We start from the raw sequence: 20,781 nt of genomic DNA on the forward strand, positions 1-20,781 counted from the left end.
GCCTCATCTAAGCGCTTATTCCTCTCCAGAAGGGGTTTGTGGTCAAGAGGGCACGGTAAAATTATCTAACATTTTTGTAAACTTAAGAAACGTAAATGCCTTGTTCAAGTTAATTCTACTGAGTTCTGAATTTCTTCTAGCATACTGGTGCTATCTGGATTGGAATGAATTATTGGTGGTCCTAAAAGAAGAAAGGTAGCGTCTCTTACTTAGGCTCTTTTATTTGGCGGGGGCAGGGGGTTGGCTTTGCCTAAGCGTAGTATAAGAAGAGGATTAGGAAAATGTTCAGAATGTGGACTCCATACCACTGTCTCCTTTAGTTTGTATAAAAACACACTCCTGTTTGTCCTGGGCTACTCCTCCATTCCACCCCCGTAACCCAAATCTGTATCCATCCTCCAAGGTCTGATCAGGAATGCCCCTGTGAGAAAGCAGTGAGGTCTTCTGAGTGAGCTGTCTTTAATTTCTTGCCATAGAATGATAATATTTTAGTTCTAATGCGGTGCTTTGCACATTATAGGCACTTAAATATTTGTGGATTTGGTTTATGATACTCATTCATTAGATTAAATTATCTTAATTATTTGTGAATTGTTTTTCAAATTCCTCTTATTGAACTACTTTTCACAGTCCTTTCTGGATTTCAAAGCAAGGTATAAAGAATGGGGGAGAAGGTGATTAAGAAATTAATTTCCATTTTTTAGACTTCAGATCAGGAGGAGGAGATCTCTACCCTAATCACCACTATTTGTAATGTAACAGACAGTTTTAAATGCCAATGATACACCATTTTGCAGGTAGCGATGAATTAATAGCAAGACAGATGATTTTCAAAAGGTTTAGATCTACACAACATATGTTTGAACAGAGAAATGTACATGAGCTCTCTGAATATTTTGCAATGAGCCTCTTTCTAGACATTTCTATTTGCGTCATCTGCTCTGGAAGTTATAATATCTTAAGGGATAATAAGCATGTTCATTCTTTTGTTTAGTTATAATTGATTAATATTATTTCAGTCATTTATTCATTCAGCAAGCATGGATTGAGAATTAATTGTACTCCAGACATTAGAGAGGAGAATCCCTGAGCTTAAGGAGCCATGGAAAACTCATTTACTCCCAAACACACATATGTATGAAATCAGTCAAAGAAAATGGGCAGAGAAATTAGAGTAGGCTAAATCCATATTAAGTCCACTGTCTGATTTTTAATTTGCTTTTAGGATAATGTTGGTTTTCTTAATTGATTTTGAATATCCAGTAGTCTACAGGATTTTGATTGCCACTAATGAAAAGCAGTCTCACTAGTCATTTAGATTTGTAATCCTGAAGAAGCAAAATCATATTTTCCTAGTAGACAACGCTACTTACAGTTCTCCTAAATTTTTTAATGAAGAAAATGTCTTCTCTGGAACAAAATCAATTTGATTTCCAGGCAGAAACCTGTAAGACATGGTAAGAGTCAGCACTGTTGATCTGTGTCTGCTGTAGTAATCAATTCTCATTGGGAGATGCCACTGATCCACGTGTAGTTTAATAAGCCTCCTTTGAAGTCTCAAAGCAAGGCATGCTCTGGTGTGGAACACAGGCAGGCGTTTCTTCCAGAGGATGTACCCATAGGCTCTCTCCAGGACATGCTCCCGGAAGGAACTTGAGCTGCTGAGTGTGGCTTACGGAGCTGCACTTCCTTTGGATTCTGATTACTTTAGAAAGTGTTTCTTTCCCAACATACACACACGCAATGTCAAATTTGGACCCTGTTAATAGTTCTGTGAAGGCTTTGAGACGATCTTTGGGTAAGGCACATTCCTTATAAGAAGAAGTCCAGAAAAAGAGCAAAGCTTGAACCAACCCCATCTGGGCCACAAACAAATTTTAAATTTGGTGGGGGAACAGTGATTTTACATTTCCTCTGTCTAGAAATGGAATCCTCCAGGACAAACGGCAAAAAAGAGGGGGTCGTCAGCTAACTACCTTACAGGGGTGTAAACAAATGAGATAATGAGTATGAAGGTGATTCAAAAGCTACATGGTGTTATAAAATAGGAGGCGTGGGGCTTCCCTGGTGGCGCAGTGGTTGAGAGTCCGCCTGCCGATGCAGGGGGCGTGGGTTCGTGCCCCAGTCCGGGAAGATCCCACATGCCACGGAGCGGCTGGGCCCGTGAGCCATGGCCGCTGAGCCTGCGCGTCTGGAGCCTGTGCTCCGCAACGGGAGAGGCCACAACAGTGAGAGGCCCGAGTACGGCAAATAGGAGGCGTGGATGGTATTTGTTTATCTTCCAGTGTTCTCTATCATTATCCATGAGACAAAGAATAAACTCTTTGCATCTCCTATGTGGGACAGCCTCTTTTCTTACTAAATATGCTAATCTTCAATCTGATTGATAAATCTGCAACCTGGCAACAGCCTTATCTCTTAGTCTGCTGGAGAAAAGTGGTTCGATTACTACAAATGGATGTGCTCTGATTTTTCTTTTCCAACCACCCATCCAAGCAACAAACATTACTATATATGGGGAACTATGATGAAAACAAAAGCACATTCTTGTGTTTTTAAGCTTACCAGTGCAAATGTGCCAATTAACCGATCCATCTGCCTTCCTGCCCCCATAAAAAACACAGTCAGCAATCAGAATCACCAGGCAGAACCTTTGGCCAATCAGAATACATTAGAGGCTCTTCTCTTTAGCATAAAATTTTGTTTTCTTTAAAGAGAGAGACATCAAGTGATAAGTGTCATTAGCAGTAACCACTTTCACATACATTATCTCATTTCCTTGTTGACCATGGGGTTAGGCACCAGTTCAGCAGAGAGAGTGCACAGAAATGATGATTGCCCTCAGAAAGAAGGAGGCTTAAATGGTTGGCAGCTAAACATAAGGCTTGGCCCTACCATCCAAGTCAATAGATCCATGTGTACATTTTCTAGTACTGCAGTTTCAGACCAAGGCTGTAAACAAAACATACTTTAAAATTCCTTGCCAATATTTTCTTTCGATTTCCAAAGCTACTGGGTTTCCTCTCATTTACTGAATTACATTGTATACTTACAGCACTGTGAGTGAATTGCACGACAGAAAGGTGGAATTCGTAAGGTATTTTATTCTATTGCCTTCCAAATCCCTAAAAGGCATGGAGGAAAAACATTTTTAATGTTTTTGCACAAATCATGTCTAAAGGCAGTTTTTGGTGATATACCAGCTCTGAACTTTATTTTTACTTTATTCCAAGTTTTAGGCTTTCCTCCTAGTTATTGCAGGGTCAGTATAATTAATATTCTGCATCTTTTTCCCCTTCTAATTAGTGTTAGAACTTAATAAAATTGAGCGAAAGGGCAGCCCGCCATTTAGTGAATGTGTCTCTGTGCCAGATACCATGCTATTAATTAGCATAAAATTTGTACTATAATAATAGTGACTCCCATTTATTGGGCTTTTATAGTGTCAGGTACTGTTCTGAGTGCATAACACACACTCCTACAAAGTTGGCATTATTACCTCCCATTTAACATAGGAGGAATCCGAGGATCTTGGAAATTTACTTTTCTTCTGGTCACACAGCTATTGAGGGGTAGAACTGACCTTCTCACTCAGATCCATCTGAATCTAATGCCCAGACACTTAGTCGTGGCATTGTAGATCGCTATATTCTCCCCTCCCCTCCCCCAGGGTCAGGTAGATATTTGTGTCTCTATTTTGCTGCAGGAGAAACTCAGGCCAAACTGTCTACCAAATACTGGATGCCAGAGTCAGGATGGCGAGTCCCAAGCTGTGTGAAGGCAAGTGCCGGCTCTTTCTACCTCCCTCCGTGATGCTGATGCTGAGGGCAGTGCTGCTCAGAGGGTCCTGGGTCCCAGCATCACCTGGGAACTTGTCAAAATGCAGATTTCCAGGCTCCACCCCAGACCCACTGAATCAGAAACCCTAGGACTGAGGCCCAGCGGTCTGTCCTAAGTCTTTGCGTTGCCTGTGCTGTACGCTGACGTTGGAGAAGCACTGGTGGAGAGATTACGTTCTGCCAAGGTGAACCTTATGACAGCAGCACCCACATCGTCAGGGAACAACCTCAGGAACACTCTGACATGGCCGCTTCCAGCAGTGCCAAGGAAGGAAAGGATCGGCTCTTCTGCCAACTCTCCTCATTCCGTTTACCGTTGGCTTCCTACAGGCTTCCCGTACACGACAATAGCTGTTTTGCTGCCCCTGAACCTTTCTCACGTTCACGTTAATATCACCAGTTCCTTTGTCATTGCCTTTAAAATCCTATTTTAAAGCCATCTTGGAGGTCTTGCAGGAACTCAACTATTTTTTTCACTCTTAAAATACAGCAATTGCAAATAATAAACAGTGTAGTCCCTTGAAAGTCTAAATATTGTTCAGTAGAATAGGGAAAATGTTTTTACATCTCGTAACACTTTGCAGTTGTGAGCAACAGTCCTAGCTGATAGCAAGTGAGGGAGGAGAAGCATGGCCAAGGCGGGGTTTTTTCTGCCTTTGAACTGGGGCGATTTGGGTCTGACCTCTCAGCTCTCATTTGTGATCAGCCAATCTTGCTAATGACATGTTTTCACTGAGTGTCTATTTTTTCCCTCGTGCCTGTGGGAGCCTAGAGTGAAAATGAGTGTCCCCAGAACCCAGGGCTTGGATGTTGCCTCCTGGTCTCCTCCTCGTTGCTGATGCCCACTTTGGGGACGGGATGGGTACAGGCTGGAGGCCTGATATTTTTCTGTTAACTTTACTCCTTCCTGTTGCTTTCCCATTGTGTGGATGTACTTGCTTAGTTTCTAAGTATGTCCCACCTATTCTTAATGAGTTTTATTCTCATGTTTTTCAGATCATCAATTTCCCCCCCTCACCTTTGTTTTTTTAAGGCAGCTCTGCACGGCATGTGGGATCTTAGTTCCCTGACCAGGGATCAAACCCGTGCCCCCTGCATTGGGAGCATGGAGTCTAAACCACTGGACTGCCAGGGAAGTCCCATCACTCTCATTTTTAACATTTAGCACACTTACGTGAGACCCCCATTGCCTTAAAAGCCTTTTGATAACAGGTATGTAAATAATTTTTTTAAGTCAGTAAATAAACACAAGGTCATCTAATAGTGTTGTAACAAGTGAGGCTAGTTCAGAGAGGATCCAAAGCTGAGGTACTAAAATTTTATCATATTACGGGTATTGAGTCCCCTGATTTGACAATGGGGAGAGCTCTGGGGGGACGGTACAACCGGCATTTTCCCAGCACAGGAAGTCGCTCCTGTGCCAATCCTGCCTGTCTCAGGAGACCGTGAATATGAACATGGTGGAATGGAGGGTAGTGGTGGTGAAACCAAATGAATGGCTTAAATGTGTATTGGTCAAAAGCTACCAAGGAGTGGAAATGGTTTAGCACGTTCATTTACAGAGTTTTTTTTGAGGACTATTATGTGCTGATCCTTGTGCTGGGTATAAAATCACGGAATTTACTGAACGGTAGGGGATAAACAGGTAAACAGATGGTTCTATGATGACAGTGCCCTGAGACAGCGGTGCAGTGGGAGGAGGGGAGGCGTGGTGGAGGCTCTCCTATCGTAATCGGGGCACAGAGGCAGCCACTGAACTGGTGGGTGTGTCAGAGATGGCTTCCTGAAGGTGACGCTTAAATTGACTTTTGAAAGAAATGTTGGAGAATAAAAAGCAAGACCTTTCAAGTTGAAGGAACAACATGTGTTCAGGGAACTGACTGAAGGAGCAGTAGTTTGGTGTATCTGAAAGGAAGGCACAAGAGGAGAAGGGGCTGGCAAAGAGACCAGGTGGAGTAAGGGATAGAGGACAACGGGTCTCTGGTGCTAAACTGGGAGGCTTGAACTTTACCCTCACACCCGTGGAGATTTCCAGGTGTTTCAACCAGGAAGTGACATGATCAGATTTTGGTTTTAGAAAGAAAAGCAGAGATGAGCTTTTTGTGTAATTGTGAATTAACTTCAGGGCTAGTTTCCTGAATCTGGGCGAATAACAAATTAGCTGCTAAGTGCATACTCACATCCAGTTGAGTTGAGGCATTTGGGCACACATCTGCTTGGGAAGGGCTTCTAAGTAGTTATTCACCATAGACCTTTACACAAAGAAGAGATTAATTAGAAACGAAATGATATGCCACTTTAAGAACAGTATTTTTACTATTTCCACAGTTTGGGAACTTGTATGCTAAAATCAATATATCAGGATGAAGACTACAAACATAACTACCTCTTCAAAATGGTCTCTAGATATGTGTGTGGCATGGATAAGGGAGCAGATGTCAGAGAAACTATGAATGCATAAGTGTGATACATAACCTAAGAATAAATATGAAACAGTTTGACTTTATGAGATGAAACAAAAGTATATACTGGGTAATAATTTTGAAGTTCATGGTAATTTTTCTTGTAAACTTCAAATTTGCAATCATTTCCAGCATCACACATCCAAAGTTTCATTTTAAGAGAAATGTTAATCATTTACAATATTAAAAGGCCACATTGGAAACTGCATTAAATCTAAGAAGTGATAGTGGGAGGCATTTGGGGAAGAAAACAACTCATGAGCACGTTAAGCTGCATGACTAATTTATGATACTGTGGTCCCTTTTCACAAATGGAAAATTGATGATGCTGTATGATCAACTGTAAAGGAACATAATAATCCCCTGCTGCTAAATCATCCCAGTATATTAATAAACACTGAAAATGTAATTATGAGAAAAGCTTAGTTGCTAAGACAAAGATTTTGGAATTTTCAGTTACTCTTGCTGGACAAAGACACATTTTCCTTTGTTAAAAATGTAGCTGGAGCTGAACTCCTGGAAGACTCTAACAAATTTAAATGTAGTAAGGAGATAAAAATGAATACTATCTTTGGTGAACCACTGCAAATAAAAACATGCCTTAAAAAAACAAAACAGAACATGCCTTAGGACTAAAGGGAATTAAAGGAGATCAAAAGGAATTGAACTAGTCGGCTTAAAATATATCATGAGCCATGGACAGGAAGTAGCAACAGTAATTGTGGCTTGAAATACAGGAAAGGTTTTGACTAGTATAAATTTTAGGGGGCTTGATTTTCTTAAAGCTCTTTTTGTAAGCTAGTTTTAGATGTCATTGCAATTTATAGACAGGTGGATTAAAAGGTAGATGAATACTTACAGGAAAAACAAGGAATTTAATCCAGTAAACAACCGCTGTGAAATTCTGGTTATGGGATTGTCATCTAGAATTCTGACAAAACATATCACAAACATTTCCAATGTTACATACATTTGCGAAATTAAACCAGGAAGAAATAAAAGGCCGTGTCAATCCTGTCTCCCCCCAACACCTGCTCTCCTCCTTCCTGTCTGTCCACACTTGGCTCAGGGCTCTTCCCAGAGAGCTTTTCCTTCACCCCGTGGCTGGGGCAGCACTTTCCTCCAAACCCCCATAATCCCCATCCCAGGATTTCTCACGTCCATCCTGATGGTCTTTGCTCCTTGTATCCACCTCCCGTTGGACTTAAGAACCTTCACCTCTGGGTTCCTGGGTCCAGACAAGCTGCACTTAGCTATTGGCTGATTATGGGCTCCCTAAATGCTTTGACCTACTGATTGACCGAATGAAAAATGAATGAAAAAAAATTCTTAGGAAATCACAAATGGTTCCTTGGTCTCACGGCGTTTAAATGATGTAATTAGTGGGGCCTATGCAAACAAACTTATTTGAAGCTTTGAGGGTGAAAGAGTGAAAAGACTTATAAATTCAAATCACTGTTTTTAATTCTATATGGTATTTTCCTAGAAAAAAAATAGATAAGAGGAAATATGCCTTCTTTTCTCTCGTTGCCTTTGAAGCCAGGTACCATTTCCTCTTACTTTCAGAGGTACCTGAGGGTAGGATTTGGAGAAGGGGCCTTCTGAGCACCTACTATATGCCAGGCATTCTGCATGTGACACTTTATATATGTTATATGATTTAATTCTCACAACATCCCTCTTAGAAAAAAGGAATGATTATAAAGATGAGGAAAAAGAGGCCTAGGAAGATCATGAAAATTGTCTGCAACATTAAGCATGGGGCCATGGCATACACAAGGATCTGGATACAGCTGAGGTCCTAGCTTTTTCCCCTAGACCAGGCTGGCCTACAGAAAATGGGAAAACTGACACAGCCTTCTAACTGCCCTTTGTTCATTCTTCCTGATGAAAACACAGATCTCTGATGTGAGACTCCTTAGGATGGAGCTGGTGGCTCAGCTTGATAAGTGATGAAACACAACAAGCTCACATATTTTCAGTCTTTTCTATGAATTCTCTGGAAATCAAAAAAGGCCTTATCTTGCTTACTTTCTAGGTCTGTGGTTTTCAACAGAGGGCACTCTTTCCCCCAAGGGATATTTGGGATTGTCTGGAGACAGTTTTGATTGTCACAACTCTGGGAACGAGTACTGTTGGCATCTAGTGGGGTAGTGGGGTAGAGGCCATAGATGGTACTAAACATCCTAAAATGCACGCCCCCCCCCCCACAATCAAAGAATTAGCTGGGCCAAAATGCCAGTAGAGCTGGGCTGAAACACCCTGCTATAGGTAAACACCAGGTGGATGGATGACTTAGCAAGCCGACTTCTGGGCGCAGAGGTCACCTGAAAAAACGTAGCAGTGATTTCTCTTCACACAACCACCATTTGGCAAGCCATTATCTGAACTGCTTGGGTAACATGCTCCAGGTTATGTGACAAGCAGAAAAATAAGTATAATAAACAAGATACATAAACACATGGAAACTATGAGCCTTGATGACTATCATTAGGACTGTGATCCGAGGGAAGGAAAAGCTAGAATACTTACAGCCAAGTTAGGTGATGTAAGCCTTTGAATACTCCAGGTCTGAGAGTTGTAATGCAGTTGTGGTTGAGATATCTACAAATAGCACGGGTGAGTAAATGAGGCAAACTTAATACTCCGCTTTAGTCACATATAATTACTGGACATCTGTTTCTGAAAGCACCCTACTGGATGAGCAGAGGCCAGAAGATCAAAGAACAGGCAGGAGATACAGATAACCCAAAGCCCAGTGAGACAAGCACCAGGGTCAGGACCAGGAAAGTCGCCAAAGACAATGTATTGGGATATTATATTACGTTAGAGTGTAACGGCAGAATAAATATGTGAGGTGATTTTTGCTTTTGTCCTTTTGGTCACATCCTTAGTAGACTAACACTTTAAGAAAGTGTATAGGTAAGTTATATATTTTCTATTTGTGGAAAGGACCCAAACTTGAGGAGACAAGATTAAAGAGAGCCTTATACCTGTCTTCGGGTAAAATTTGGAATTTTTTAGCCGTTCTTTCAATGTAATAACTAATTACCCTGTACTTTGTGAAAACTTATTTCTCCCATTTCTCTATATCCAAAGTCGAGCCTTTAAAAAAGTACCATTCATTCTACCCTTTTAATTGTTACTTAATATCGTACTCATAAAGAAGTTACTCACAGTATTTGCAGATTATGTAATCCAAAGAATGCTTTCCTGGATATATGTCTAATACAATTATGCTGAAGGAATCTGGTAGGAATAAGATAGAAGAGCCATGTGATTATGGTTCATGTATTTGTTAGGTTGTTTCTTCACCTAAAGACAATTTGTGCACCTGGCTCACAAAGTCCTGTCTTATTCTCATGTTGGGAGGTAGAAGCACTGCCAATGAGAGAAGGCTGTGAGCCTAGCTGTGCCTGCTGTCCTGACAGCGCCCATGCAATGAGACCCCAACATCTCTGACTTGAACCACTGAGGTCCAGTATGCTGTGTGTGGGGACAGAACTAGTCTTATTTCTGCAAACTGGCGTTCTGGTGGCCGCCCTTCTGTGACACGCAGGAGCTGCCCACCACGTGAGATGCGCCAGGCTCTCACTGCTAAGCTTTCTCGCTCTTTCAGTACAGAGTTCCACCTTCAACTCCTCACTTCTCTTCACTCTATTCCCGCGAAACGAGATGAGGGCAAGTCTCGCTCTGTTTCAAGATGCAGAGTGAGAAGGGTGCGGCTAGTCAGAGAGGGGCTCAAGGTCGCAAATGGCGTCAGTGGCTGAACTGGGGCCAGTGTACCAACTTCAGCCCACAGGGCCATGAGCTAGTTAACCGCTGAAGCAATCTAGCAAGAGTGTATGGATTCAATAATAGCACTTTCAGGAGTATCTAAGCAAACAACTTCCATTTCCTGTGCTCAGTATATTAATACGATGGGAGGTTAGCCTTGATTTCATATTTTCTAAAGAACTTTAGGCAGGAAATACTCACGCTATCAATAGTAACTAATGTCTACATAATCTTCTGAGTGGCTTCCCTATCTCTTATTTTGATTTGATTTGGGTCCCAAAGTTTTGTTTTGATTTGTTTTGTTTTTGGCCACGTGGCTTGTGGGATCTTAGTTTCCCCAACCAGGGACTGAACCCATGCCCCCTGCAGTGGAAGTGCAGAGTCCTAACCACTGGACCGCCACTGCTTCCTAAAATATTTTACACTTTCTCATTGTTGTGATACTTCACTGCAAAACTACTGGTAGATCTTTTGCTTGTTCAGCAGCTGGCTGTACTCTGAATTTTGTTACACCACAATTATTCCCAGCGAAGCTTCCCAGCCTTTGAGTCATGACTGCGTTGTAGCTGTGCTGGGATATCGATGTCCTCAGCCCACAAGGTGGCAAAGGAAAGCCAAGATTAGCTTCCAGTTATTAACAAACCCATCTTTTATCCCAAATATTGAACCCAAATATTTTACAAATATTGAATATTTAACCCAAATATTGAACAAATATTGTCATTTTCTCTGTGTACCACCATGTGGAAAAGCTGCTTATACAGAGCACATGCATTACAATTATAGTGACACACAAAGCAACAATTTCAATTCTACAAAGTAAACTTGAAACCCTGTAAGAACTCATACCATTCCATCCCCCTCTCCCTGCTGCAACATGTCTGTAAGGAGATGCTTCACATTGTAGCATAAATTCTGCTTTTGCTTTAAAGTTCTGCTATGAATAGAATGAACCCATACATATCAATATCTGTTTTAGCATTTTCAGAGCCCTTAGAGTGATGTAATGAAAATTAATATGGTGAATTATATTACAGTAGCAAATGAAAATAGAAAAAGAATATAATACCATAATCTACATATTTGAAGTTCCTCTTAAATATAAAATTTACTACCTAACTAGTGTTATTTACATTTCATTTAAGATAATTAAGTCAAAAGTGCACTGCGCATTTTACCTACACGCTGTCAATCTTGAAGAGATGGGGGCAGTTGTAAACTGTGAATTTGACCTTGTGCCTTTGATCTGCACGACTCACCCGATATGTTCAGTCTATCTGCCTTCACTGACACCAGTTAAGACTCCAACTTCTTAAATAATAAAGAAGCTCTAGTCTTCTATTTAGCCAGTTTGCTGGCACCCCACGAAGAACTAGAGTCCCAGGTCTCTCATCTCAGACTTAGGCTGCTGAATTTTTTAACTTGATCTTTCAGTATCTGCTTTCTTCTTTACAGAATAGTAGCTTGGTGAATATGAGGGGAAATTTGGAAACATGACAATTTGGCAAGTGGTGTCCTCTTTTTCTTCACAGCTGAGATATGAGCCCGTTTGATATACTTTACACTGAATGGTTCTTCTAAGAATAACTTACTGGTTCATGAATTCCTGCTGTTTCAGCTGTCAGGACTTTTCAAGCAGAAACGCCAGGAATTTATGTACCTGAAACTAAAGCAAATAAATGCTTTAATGGCATGCATGTTTATAGGCTATTTTTTTAATGCAACATTTTGTATTCATGAGCCAGGCAGACTCCTTGAATTACATTTTGTTGCCAATGATTGCGTTGAACAGGAACCCAGTTTAAGAAGGAATTCCTAATTTAAATAAAATTTATGTCACAGTGAGGAGAGGAACTGCTGTTGGTTTCCGTGGTAGCAGTGATGAAGTACTATGGTCAAGTTCATAAACTGTATTTTATTTCTTTCTCTCAAAGATCATCTTAAATTGCTTCTTACCCCCTAATGTTAGAAAGCTTAAAAGAATATTAAAAAGAATAAACTGATCGCTAGTGAAAGCATTCAGATAAGTGACATCTGTTCATCTAGCAATTAACATTTTATTTTGACTTAGGAATTTCTTTTTCTGGATGCCTAAATGACCTTAATTTCACTGTGAATATTTAGAGCATGCAAGACCGGAGACGCACTTGACGTTAAATTGGGTGATCCCTTAGGAGATATCCCAATACAACTTAAAGATGCATATCAACTTTATAAGCTCAATACAATCTAAAACACATATTCATGCATGTCTTTTCCTTGGTCAAACAGAATAAAGCCCAGATGCTCTAGCCTAGCGTTCAAAGGCCCTACAATCATGATTCAATGACCTCTCCAGCATACACTCCATCATTCCTGTGGGAACTCTTTTCCTTTAGACAAACTTCCCTGGTCGCTCTCTTCCTAACATCCTCTGAGTGTTTCTGCTTATGCTTTTTTGGTCCTCCTTGCTGAAGATGCGCCCCACCTTCTCTTTAGCCCCGTGTGTTAGTCCTACACATCATTCCTTTAACAAACGCACACTGATCCTCATATATGTTTCAGCGTATGTGACAATGAGGGGTGCTGGCAGTGGCGGTACATGGTACTAGGAGAGAGCCAGAGGACCATCCAGTTCAGGAAGAGGATAGGATGGTAATAAGGGGTTTCTTCAAAGTCCAAGGATGAAGGTGAGGGGTTCACAAAATGGAATCATAATTGAAAGAATGACCTAAGACATGTTCAAAACTCAGACAGTGAAGAATATAATGGGCAGTAGAAATGAATTTCTAGTTATATTTTGGAAACAAGAAAATGCTAAGGAAAAGCCCAAGCCTGCTGTGTGGGACATGTTTTATATTATCATGAAATAATAAAAAAATATAAATTCTCAACTCCTACATTGTTCTTGTCTTCTTGGTCAACGCAGGTGATCTCAGGACTGAAGTGAATAAATAGGATACAGCATTGTGGCAGTGAAATCCCAAAATGGTAGAATAAGTTAATCAAAATGAGTTAAAGCCTCTGGTTTGGACAATTTCTCCTAGAAACTGAGAAACACTGAAAATGCGTACACTCAGTCGTGATCAATGGAATCTGGAAAAAGGAAGAGTGGCTGGAAAATTAAAGGGGGCAAATGCCGTTTTGATTTTCCAAAAGGTAAGTAGATTTCAAAAGCTATAGTTGGATGAGCTTGAAGTTGGTTCTGGGCGAGGTCATAGGACAGGATATTCTGATGCTGCTTCGTGAGCACCTCAGAGAGAACAGGAACAGGGCAGTTCACGAAAAACAGGGCACGTCAGACCAACCTGATTTTCTTCATTCAAAGACCGATCAGATAAAAATGTGTGGTCGACTTTGCTTATATGTCTACCAGGCATTGATTAAGTGGTTTTATGATGCTTTTATAGACAAAATAAAGAATATTGGCACTGTCCTGCTCAATATTCTGCTCCATGACTTAGGTAAAGACGGCTCATCTTATTTTCAGATAACAGAGTGCTGGGATGAAGAGTGAATCTGTTGGATGAGCCTAAAAGATCTTCCTAGTCTGGTAAGAAAAGCTGAATCTAACAGGGTGAAACTGAACAGGGATAAATCTGAAGTGTCACAACTAGCTCTCAGGTGCTAAGCGCACAAGTACAGGATGGAGAAGCTCTCACTTGTCAGTTATGCATATGGTACAGGATGAGGGATTTTAGAGACACAATCACTAGGAGTTAAGAGTATGAAGTAGCCACAAAAAGAACAAATGTAACCTTAGGGCATAAGGAGTTTAGAAAGGAAGGGTTGCTAGCTTCCCCCTGTTCTGCCCTTGTATGTGTCATACAAGTGATAATATTACATTTATTCTAGATACTACACGTAAGGAATATGTAGGTGACCATATACAGAGTGACAAACAGATTTGAAACCAGGCCCTTTGGGGAAGAAGTTAAGGATTCGAGGCTGCATGGGGAGAAACCTGTGGCGGGGTGCATGGTGATAATGGCCAGCTTTGAATATCAGAGGAGTTACATAGAAGACTTACCGGGTGTGTTCTGATCAGTCTCCTGGGGTAAAGCCCAGAATCATGGGGAGCTTTTCAGATGTTTTGGGAGGTAGTAGAGTTATGTGACAGGACAGTTTATTCGCATATCGTTTGAAATTCCTTTCCCTCAGCACCTCCTAATTCCCTTCCTGGTTTATCTTTTTCCCCCATAATCACTATCTAACACACTACGCACTTTTATCTTTCTCCATTGGAAGTTGAGCTCCTTGAGGAGAGGGCTTTTCATATGTGTTGTTTACCGCTATATCCTTGACACCTCATAGGTATCAATAAATATTTGTTGAAAGAATGAACGAACATGTGGGCTTGGCCAGCTTTTACCCTCCTGCTGTCTCTACCAAGAGTTCTGGGGCTGTCCATCTAGTTTCCTCCTTCCCCTGACACCTCTTCCTGGGGATGGTTTGTGTTTTGCTACGTTGGTTGTTTGGACTGTTGTAATGCAGGATCAGGAAGAAAAGGGACAGGACAGGACAAGGGCTTGCTGACACTGGGGAGATTTTTCTGCGGGTTCCGGAGAGTGACGGGAGGAGCTGAGTGGTATGAAAAGGGGATGGGGGAGGGGAAGGAGATTTAAAGAAGAGTTGCTGGGCTTATGAACTGCTTTAGGATATTTGAATAATGTTTATAAAGAACTTCGGTTATTTTGAAACCAAAGTTTGTTTTCTGGACACTTTCATCGATGGTAACAATATTCTGAGATTGGCCCATGTGGGTGGACTTCCAGAGGACTACAGTCAGAGGTCTGGCTTTGAAGCCAAGTTCTAATACTTGTCAGCTGGCTGACTTTGGACAAACCACCTTTCTTCCCCAAGGATGGTTTCCTCATTCCTGAAAGGAACTTGACGCTGTCTGCCCTACCTCACAGACCTTGAGGGTCAAAGTCCAAATGAGAATTCCAAACGTTGGAAGTCTTTGTCAACTTTAAAAAGTGGTAGATGGATGTAAGAAATGGCGTTTAATCCCCCTTGATGTGCCTTGCATTAAGAGACACTTGGTGAATGTTTATCGATAAGGGTCTTGTAATTTTTTTCTCTCTGAGTCTCTGGGAGAATCAAATTGCCTGGAAAGCATCAAATAACAGCTTGCATTCAGAGAAGCCCTGCTGAGTGGTACTCAGGTTATGATGTGGTACCTAAGTTTTCTCAGGCTTAGGAGAAATTCAACATTAACTGGAGAAACTGCCAGCTGATCTGGTGGGAAAAAATCTCTGCTTTTTTTCACTAGGGAAAATTGGGGCCTGTATTATCACTAGCGCTTCCACGTTCTTCCCTTCAGTGGGCTACCAGACACCGAGAGAGAAGTCCTGGCACAGAACAAAGCTATGAATCAGCGGTCCAGGGAAGGACTTGGCCTGTGAAGTCGAATCTTAAATCTCCTCGCTTAACCTTCTAGTGATACCTCTGCCTCCCCAGAAGTCAGCTTTCCCCAAATTCGGGGGCAAAAGATATAGAAGGGAGTCCTGCGTGGGACAGGAGAGTATGTGTTGGTAGAAGATTCAGTTAGATGCTAGAGCAATTTCTTTCCATCGCTAGGTTTCTGGTTATTGTAGAATAAACACTGCACTGGGCATCAGAAGATATGGGCTGTAAATTCTAGCTCTTCTACTAGTTAGTTGTAGATCTTAGGTAAGTCATCTAACTGTTGCAGACTTTAGTTACCTCGTAAATAATGAGAAGACTTAATTAGGAATTCATAAGACTTCTATGACTCTAGATAACAGTTTTAAACAGCTACTCTAAAGCATGAATATTTTTCCTTCCTTTCTGCTAGGCTATTTTAGTTTTCTTCCCTTCAGCATTATTCAGGGAGCGCAAGGACAATACTGATTTGTGAAAATGAACAGGCTGTGATTCTAAGCATTTCCAGTAAGACCAGAAGCAGTATAGTTAAGATTTCTTCTCTAGAGGAATCTGGAACCCCAGAGCCAATGCATAGCTACTCCAGGGGACAATAACATCAGGACCACATTCTCCAGGATGGAGAAGAAGGAGCTCACTGAATCACAGAGGCTACAATCAAACACAGGCATGATTCTCTATGTTCACACAAGATTTTTCCTCGCTAATGGACTTCCTTCAGGGACTTCCTTTCTTGTATAAGGGAGTCTGTACCTAAATTCATGAGCAGCACAGAACTGCTGATGGCATTTCAAACCAAATACGTTTGTCCAGTATCAGCAAAGGATCAGATTATTTTTTATCCTGGATTTTAATATATATCACATTTCTAGAAACTTTCCCTTCTATTCTGAATGTTAAAGGGCAAAATTGTAAGATGATGGTACTGCTTAGGGGCCTTACAACATTGTCTTGCTAATTTTCTAATCTAGTCTAATGACCACCTTGGCAAGCGCAGAAAGTTGACCTCTCCATTATCCCAGAGTGACTCAGGCTCAGAGGGACTGACACAGAGTAACCAAACTCTCAAGAGGTTGAGTATTTAACTGCTTTATTTATTTATTTACCTATCTATCTATCTATTTATTTATTGGCCACGCCGTGCAGCATGTGGGATTTCAGTTCCCCGACCAGGGATCGAACCCATGCCCCCTGCAGTGGAAGTGTGAAGCCCTAACCACTGGACTGCCAGGGAATTCCCTAATTGCTTTATTTAAATAGGATGTATTCCATTCCACTAATTAGAATGTTATTATTCCCCATCCAAGGTAACCTCCCAGATGCTTTAGTATGAATAATTTAGGAAGTTAATTAGTCATCATAAGGTTGGTTGATGAGCAGGGAATCAAACCAAAGACATTCTCCATCTTGATATGAACAGTGTCACAGTGAAGTTCATGGGAGTTATGGTGGAGATGCACAATCCATCCCTGCCCCCCAACAGAGACTATCTCTAGGGATTGTATCTCTCAGATCCTGGTTTTCTTTTTTTGATGATGCTGGAAGCATCCTGACACTTTGTTTCTCATGGCTGACCTTGTCCTATTTGTTATTTTCTTTCCTCAGATATGCTAATATCACCGATTTCACCAAGATCGTGTTTTTGCTCTTTTTGTCCTGGGAGACAGTCCATATCCTACCATTGTATGTTTTAAACGATGGTTCTTGTCTATGCTAACACTCTTCCAGGTTAAAAAGTGCATCTAGTGCCTCTGAATCGGCAATGTCATTTTCCAAATGATCTGGAGTAAAACCGTGGAATTATGTATTTTCTTACTGAGATGCTCAATCCAGTTTAACTCTCTACGGAAGGTTTAAGTAAAACCAGTTGTTATTTTAAATTATGAAATGGAAAGAAAGCATACTGTTCAAAGCTTTATTGTCTAATCTTAATTACATTTAGAAAAATAACTTTAATGATAAAGGTAATCAACCTTATACTTCATTTTACTCTTAGATTAAAAACATCTTAAACAAAACATCCCATAGATTTTCCCATAAAAACACTATTAATAGTTACTTACATCTTTTTAAGTTCTGTGTATTTGATGAAAACTTTATCTGAAAGACTGTGAATACTGTTTTTCTTAAGAGACCTAAAATAACATGGAAAGAAAACGTTATTATGGATTTTATGACCAACCAAACTCTTCCCTAGAAGCTGCATGCTTGAGAATATTTGATGATGCTCCATACTACGTCACACACGTTTGAAAATGCCCATAATAAATAAGAACCTTCATGTGAGAACGAAAAGTCCATAAAGCAAAATTAAAGCAGTTTGCAAATATCTGACAAGGTTAGCCAGTTAGTGCAATATAATAGACTGGAACATCTATGGTGATTTAACTTTTTCTTCTCTAGATAATTTAACAAAACACAACAAAAATCCTAACCAACTCATGCATGCCCAAATTATGATATGTCCACAGGCAAATTTCTGAGGCTTTCAAAACTTTTATGCAGAGTTCAGAAAAACTTGCACAATTATGTCACAGCTAGCTTCGTGGATCTTTTATACCTTAAAGTCCTGGACAAATTACCACTATTTAAAATGAGATAGAATAAGCGAGTACCTTTCCTTTTTTTTTCAAATTTTTACTTTTACTTGTATAGTACTGGCATATTAGTAATAATACATGAATTGGAAATTGAAAATAACTCCAGGCCACAGATGTTTGTGAGCTAAACGATAACCTGGCAAATCTAACATACAGTGTTTAAAACATTTTTTCCCTGGAGAAGACGCATGCAGAGTTCTCTGATGGCTGGTGGTTTTAAAGGGAATTTCTATGATTTTGCTAATATATAAGTAGCATAAAACAGAACAAAGAGAGGTTAGACTAGACTACACGGTTTTCATGTGACTTCAAGAGCAAATATCAGATTTGAACTTTACTCACAGTAATGTCACATTGCTGGAAACGGTTGGCACAGACTTCAAGCCAGCATTTATACATTCCAACTCAGTTCCTTTGCAGTCACAGCGTTGTGGGTACTGATTTAAAACTAGGGGGCAAAAAGAGTAACGATTCAATAGGAAAAAAAACCCTCTTTAATTATGACTTTATTTCTAGTAACTGGCATTGTTCTTTTTCCATTGAATGTATAACATTCACATCTTGTTAAATGAACTTATTCTGGTCCATAATAAAAGCAAACAAGAATTTTCTCCTAGTCAAATATAGACTTGGCCCTGGTGGCGCAGTGGTTAAGAATCCGCCTGCCAATGCAGGGGACACAGGTTTGAGCCCTGGTCTGGGAAGATCCCACATGCTGCAGAGCAACTAAGCCCGTGCACCACAACTACTAAGCCTGCGCGTTAGAGCCCAGAAGCCACAACTAGTGAGCCTGCGTGCTGCACCTACTGAAGCCCGCGTGCCTAGAGCCCATGCTCTGCAACAAGAAAAGCCACCACAATGAGAAGCCCGTGCACTGCAACAGAGTAGCCCCTGCTTGCCACAACTAGAGAAAGCCCGTGCACAGCAGTGAAGACCCAATGCAGCCAAAAATAAATAAATAAATAAAGTATGAAAAACAAAACCAAAAACAAATATAGACTCATGTGATATTCATCTCAGTTCTAGCTTCCAGTGGTCATTTCCGAGGCATTTAACAAGGGATTAGAAAGAAACCACAGGGATGTTTAAATAGCATAAAAGCATATGTTGAACAAGATTAAGTTCTTCTCAATGAAAAACATGAGTATGATTGAGTAAATCTTTAATGGGTGTAACTGAGTCAATTCCATTTAACTGAATGGCACAAAGAGCTTGCTCAGTAAATGCTTGTTGGTTAAAATTAAACTCAATTATTTTCCCCCTTTCAAACTTCTCTTAGAGCTGCGACAAGAGTGAGATGCAGGCTGGGCATGGCCATCACTGTGCCTTAGTGAAATCAACCAACCCAGACACCCTATCATTCCCGCTCTTAGCTTTTCATTACTATGAAGTTAACGTGGTAGGTAAAAGTTGTAGAGAAACTGTAAAGCAGAAAAAGACCAAAGATCCATCTATCTGAAGCATTCAGAAGGAAGAAAAACACTTTAGGATTTACCTTGAAGGAACTCACATAATTATTAATACAATGGCATATTACCATAATCAGTAAGATTTATCATATTAATAATATATAAACACTATCACATAATTCTTTTATTTATATATTATGTAGTTATTAATTATGTTAATTGTTAAAATAATGGCATATGAGAAATCTATGGATAAACCAGGCCAAGTTGGTCCACAGAACAATGACTCGTGTGTGTGTGTGTGTGTGTGTGTGTGTGAGAGAGAGAGAGAGAGAGAGAGAGAGAGAGAGAGAGAGAGAGAGAGAGAGAGAGAGAGTTGGGGGATGATATTAATGGAGCATTTGATGTTGCCTCTGATCCTGTGGGTATTTTTTTTGAAGGAGCTAAAAGAAGTGAGAGTTATTTTCAAATGTTTATATTTATTATTTATTTAAGTCTGATTATAAGTTCTAATTGCTCTGCTTCTTTTAGATCACTTTTATTCAAACTTTATCTTTAAAATCAATTTCACCAAATTTTAGTAAATCCAACAAACTTTTATTGAGTGCCTCCCTAATCCAAAAGATGCATTCTAGTGTATACGTGTTTAGAAAATATTCTGTGGTGTTCGTAGGCTTATGCTAATCATCTCAACTTCCTAAAGATAACTCCAGACTGTTTACTTCAATGTTTAATTGACATTGAAAATAGCGGTTACATTATTAGATTGAAAGCCTAGGACTGGAAGCTCTTATTTACCAATAAGAGAATTTCGTGTACTCCAAGCTGAGCCAGTTGACTAAACCAGAAATGTGAGTGTAACTCCCTCACCTGTAGGTCAGTCAAACCCCAACCTCTGGATTCTTCTTCTGAAGTGCCTCTTGAAGCTCTCTCTACCTCACTCTTCCCAGAGGTATTTTCTGGGCTCAGGTTCTTAGTATTAGTCTGGAGCGTTGCAAGAAACATAATGTTCAGTGTCTCTTTCACCAAGCTTTCTCCTCAACCTCGGCAAAGTTGACATTGGGGTCAGGTCAGGATCATTCTCTGCCGTGAGGAGCTGTCCTGTGTGCACTGTAGAAGGTTCAGCAGCACCTTTGGCCTGCATCCGCTAGCTGCCAGCAGTCACCCACCCCTCTCCAGCTGTGACAACCCAGAATGTCTCCAGGCATTGCCAAACGTTCTCCAGGGGCAGAACTGTCTCCGGGTGAGAACACTGTTCTAACCCATTCTTTAAAATTCTGGTAGAAGAATCATTTTCACATACACT

At 40.6% G+C, this 20,781-nt stretch overlaps 1 protein-coding gene across 2 annotated transcripts in view; it reads right to left on the reverse strand.

Moving 5' to 3' along the window:
* Positions 1-20,781, reverse strand: part of RXFP2 (relaxin family peptide receptor 2) — a 60,176-nt gene that overhangs the window by 20,918 nt on the left and 18,477 nt on the right. Inside the window, exons 4-11 of one of the 2 annotated variants that reach the window (XM_029210253.1) lie at positions 18,409-18,514; positions 17,530-17,601; positions 9,479-9,550; positions 8,834-8,905; positions 7,161-7,232; positions 6,020-6,091; positions 3,054-3,125; positions 1,374-1,445 (exon numbers count right to left, since the gene is read on the reverse strand). In XM_029210253.1, the coding sequence (XP_029066086.1) occupies positions 1,374-1,445; positions 3,054-3,125; positions 6,020-6,091; positions 7,161-7,232; positions 8,834-8,905; positions 9,479-9,550; positions 17,530-17,601; positions 18,409-18,514 (610 nt within the window). The remainder of the gene's footprint in view (positions 1-1,373; positions 1,446-3,053; positions 3,126-6,019; positions 6,092-7,160; positions 7,233-8,833; positions 8,906-9,478; positions 9,551-17,529; positions 17,602-18,408; positions 18,515-20,781) is intronic. The other variant, XM_029210254.1, reaches the window with a different exon arrangement.

Source organism: Monodon monoceros, unplaced genomic scaffold, assembly GCF_005190385.1.
Source record: "Monodon monoceros isolate NGI ecotype Baffin Bay Population unplaced genomic scaffold, NGI_Narwhal_1 Super_Scaffold_8, whole genome shotgun sequence".
Lineage (NCBI taxonomy): Eukaryota > Metazoa > Chordata > Mammalia > Artiodactyla > Monodontidae > Monodon > Monodon monoceros.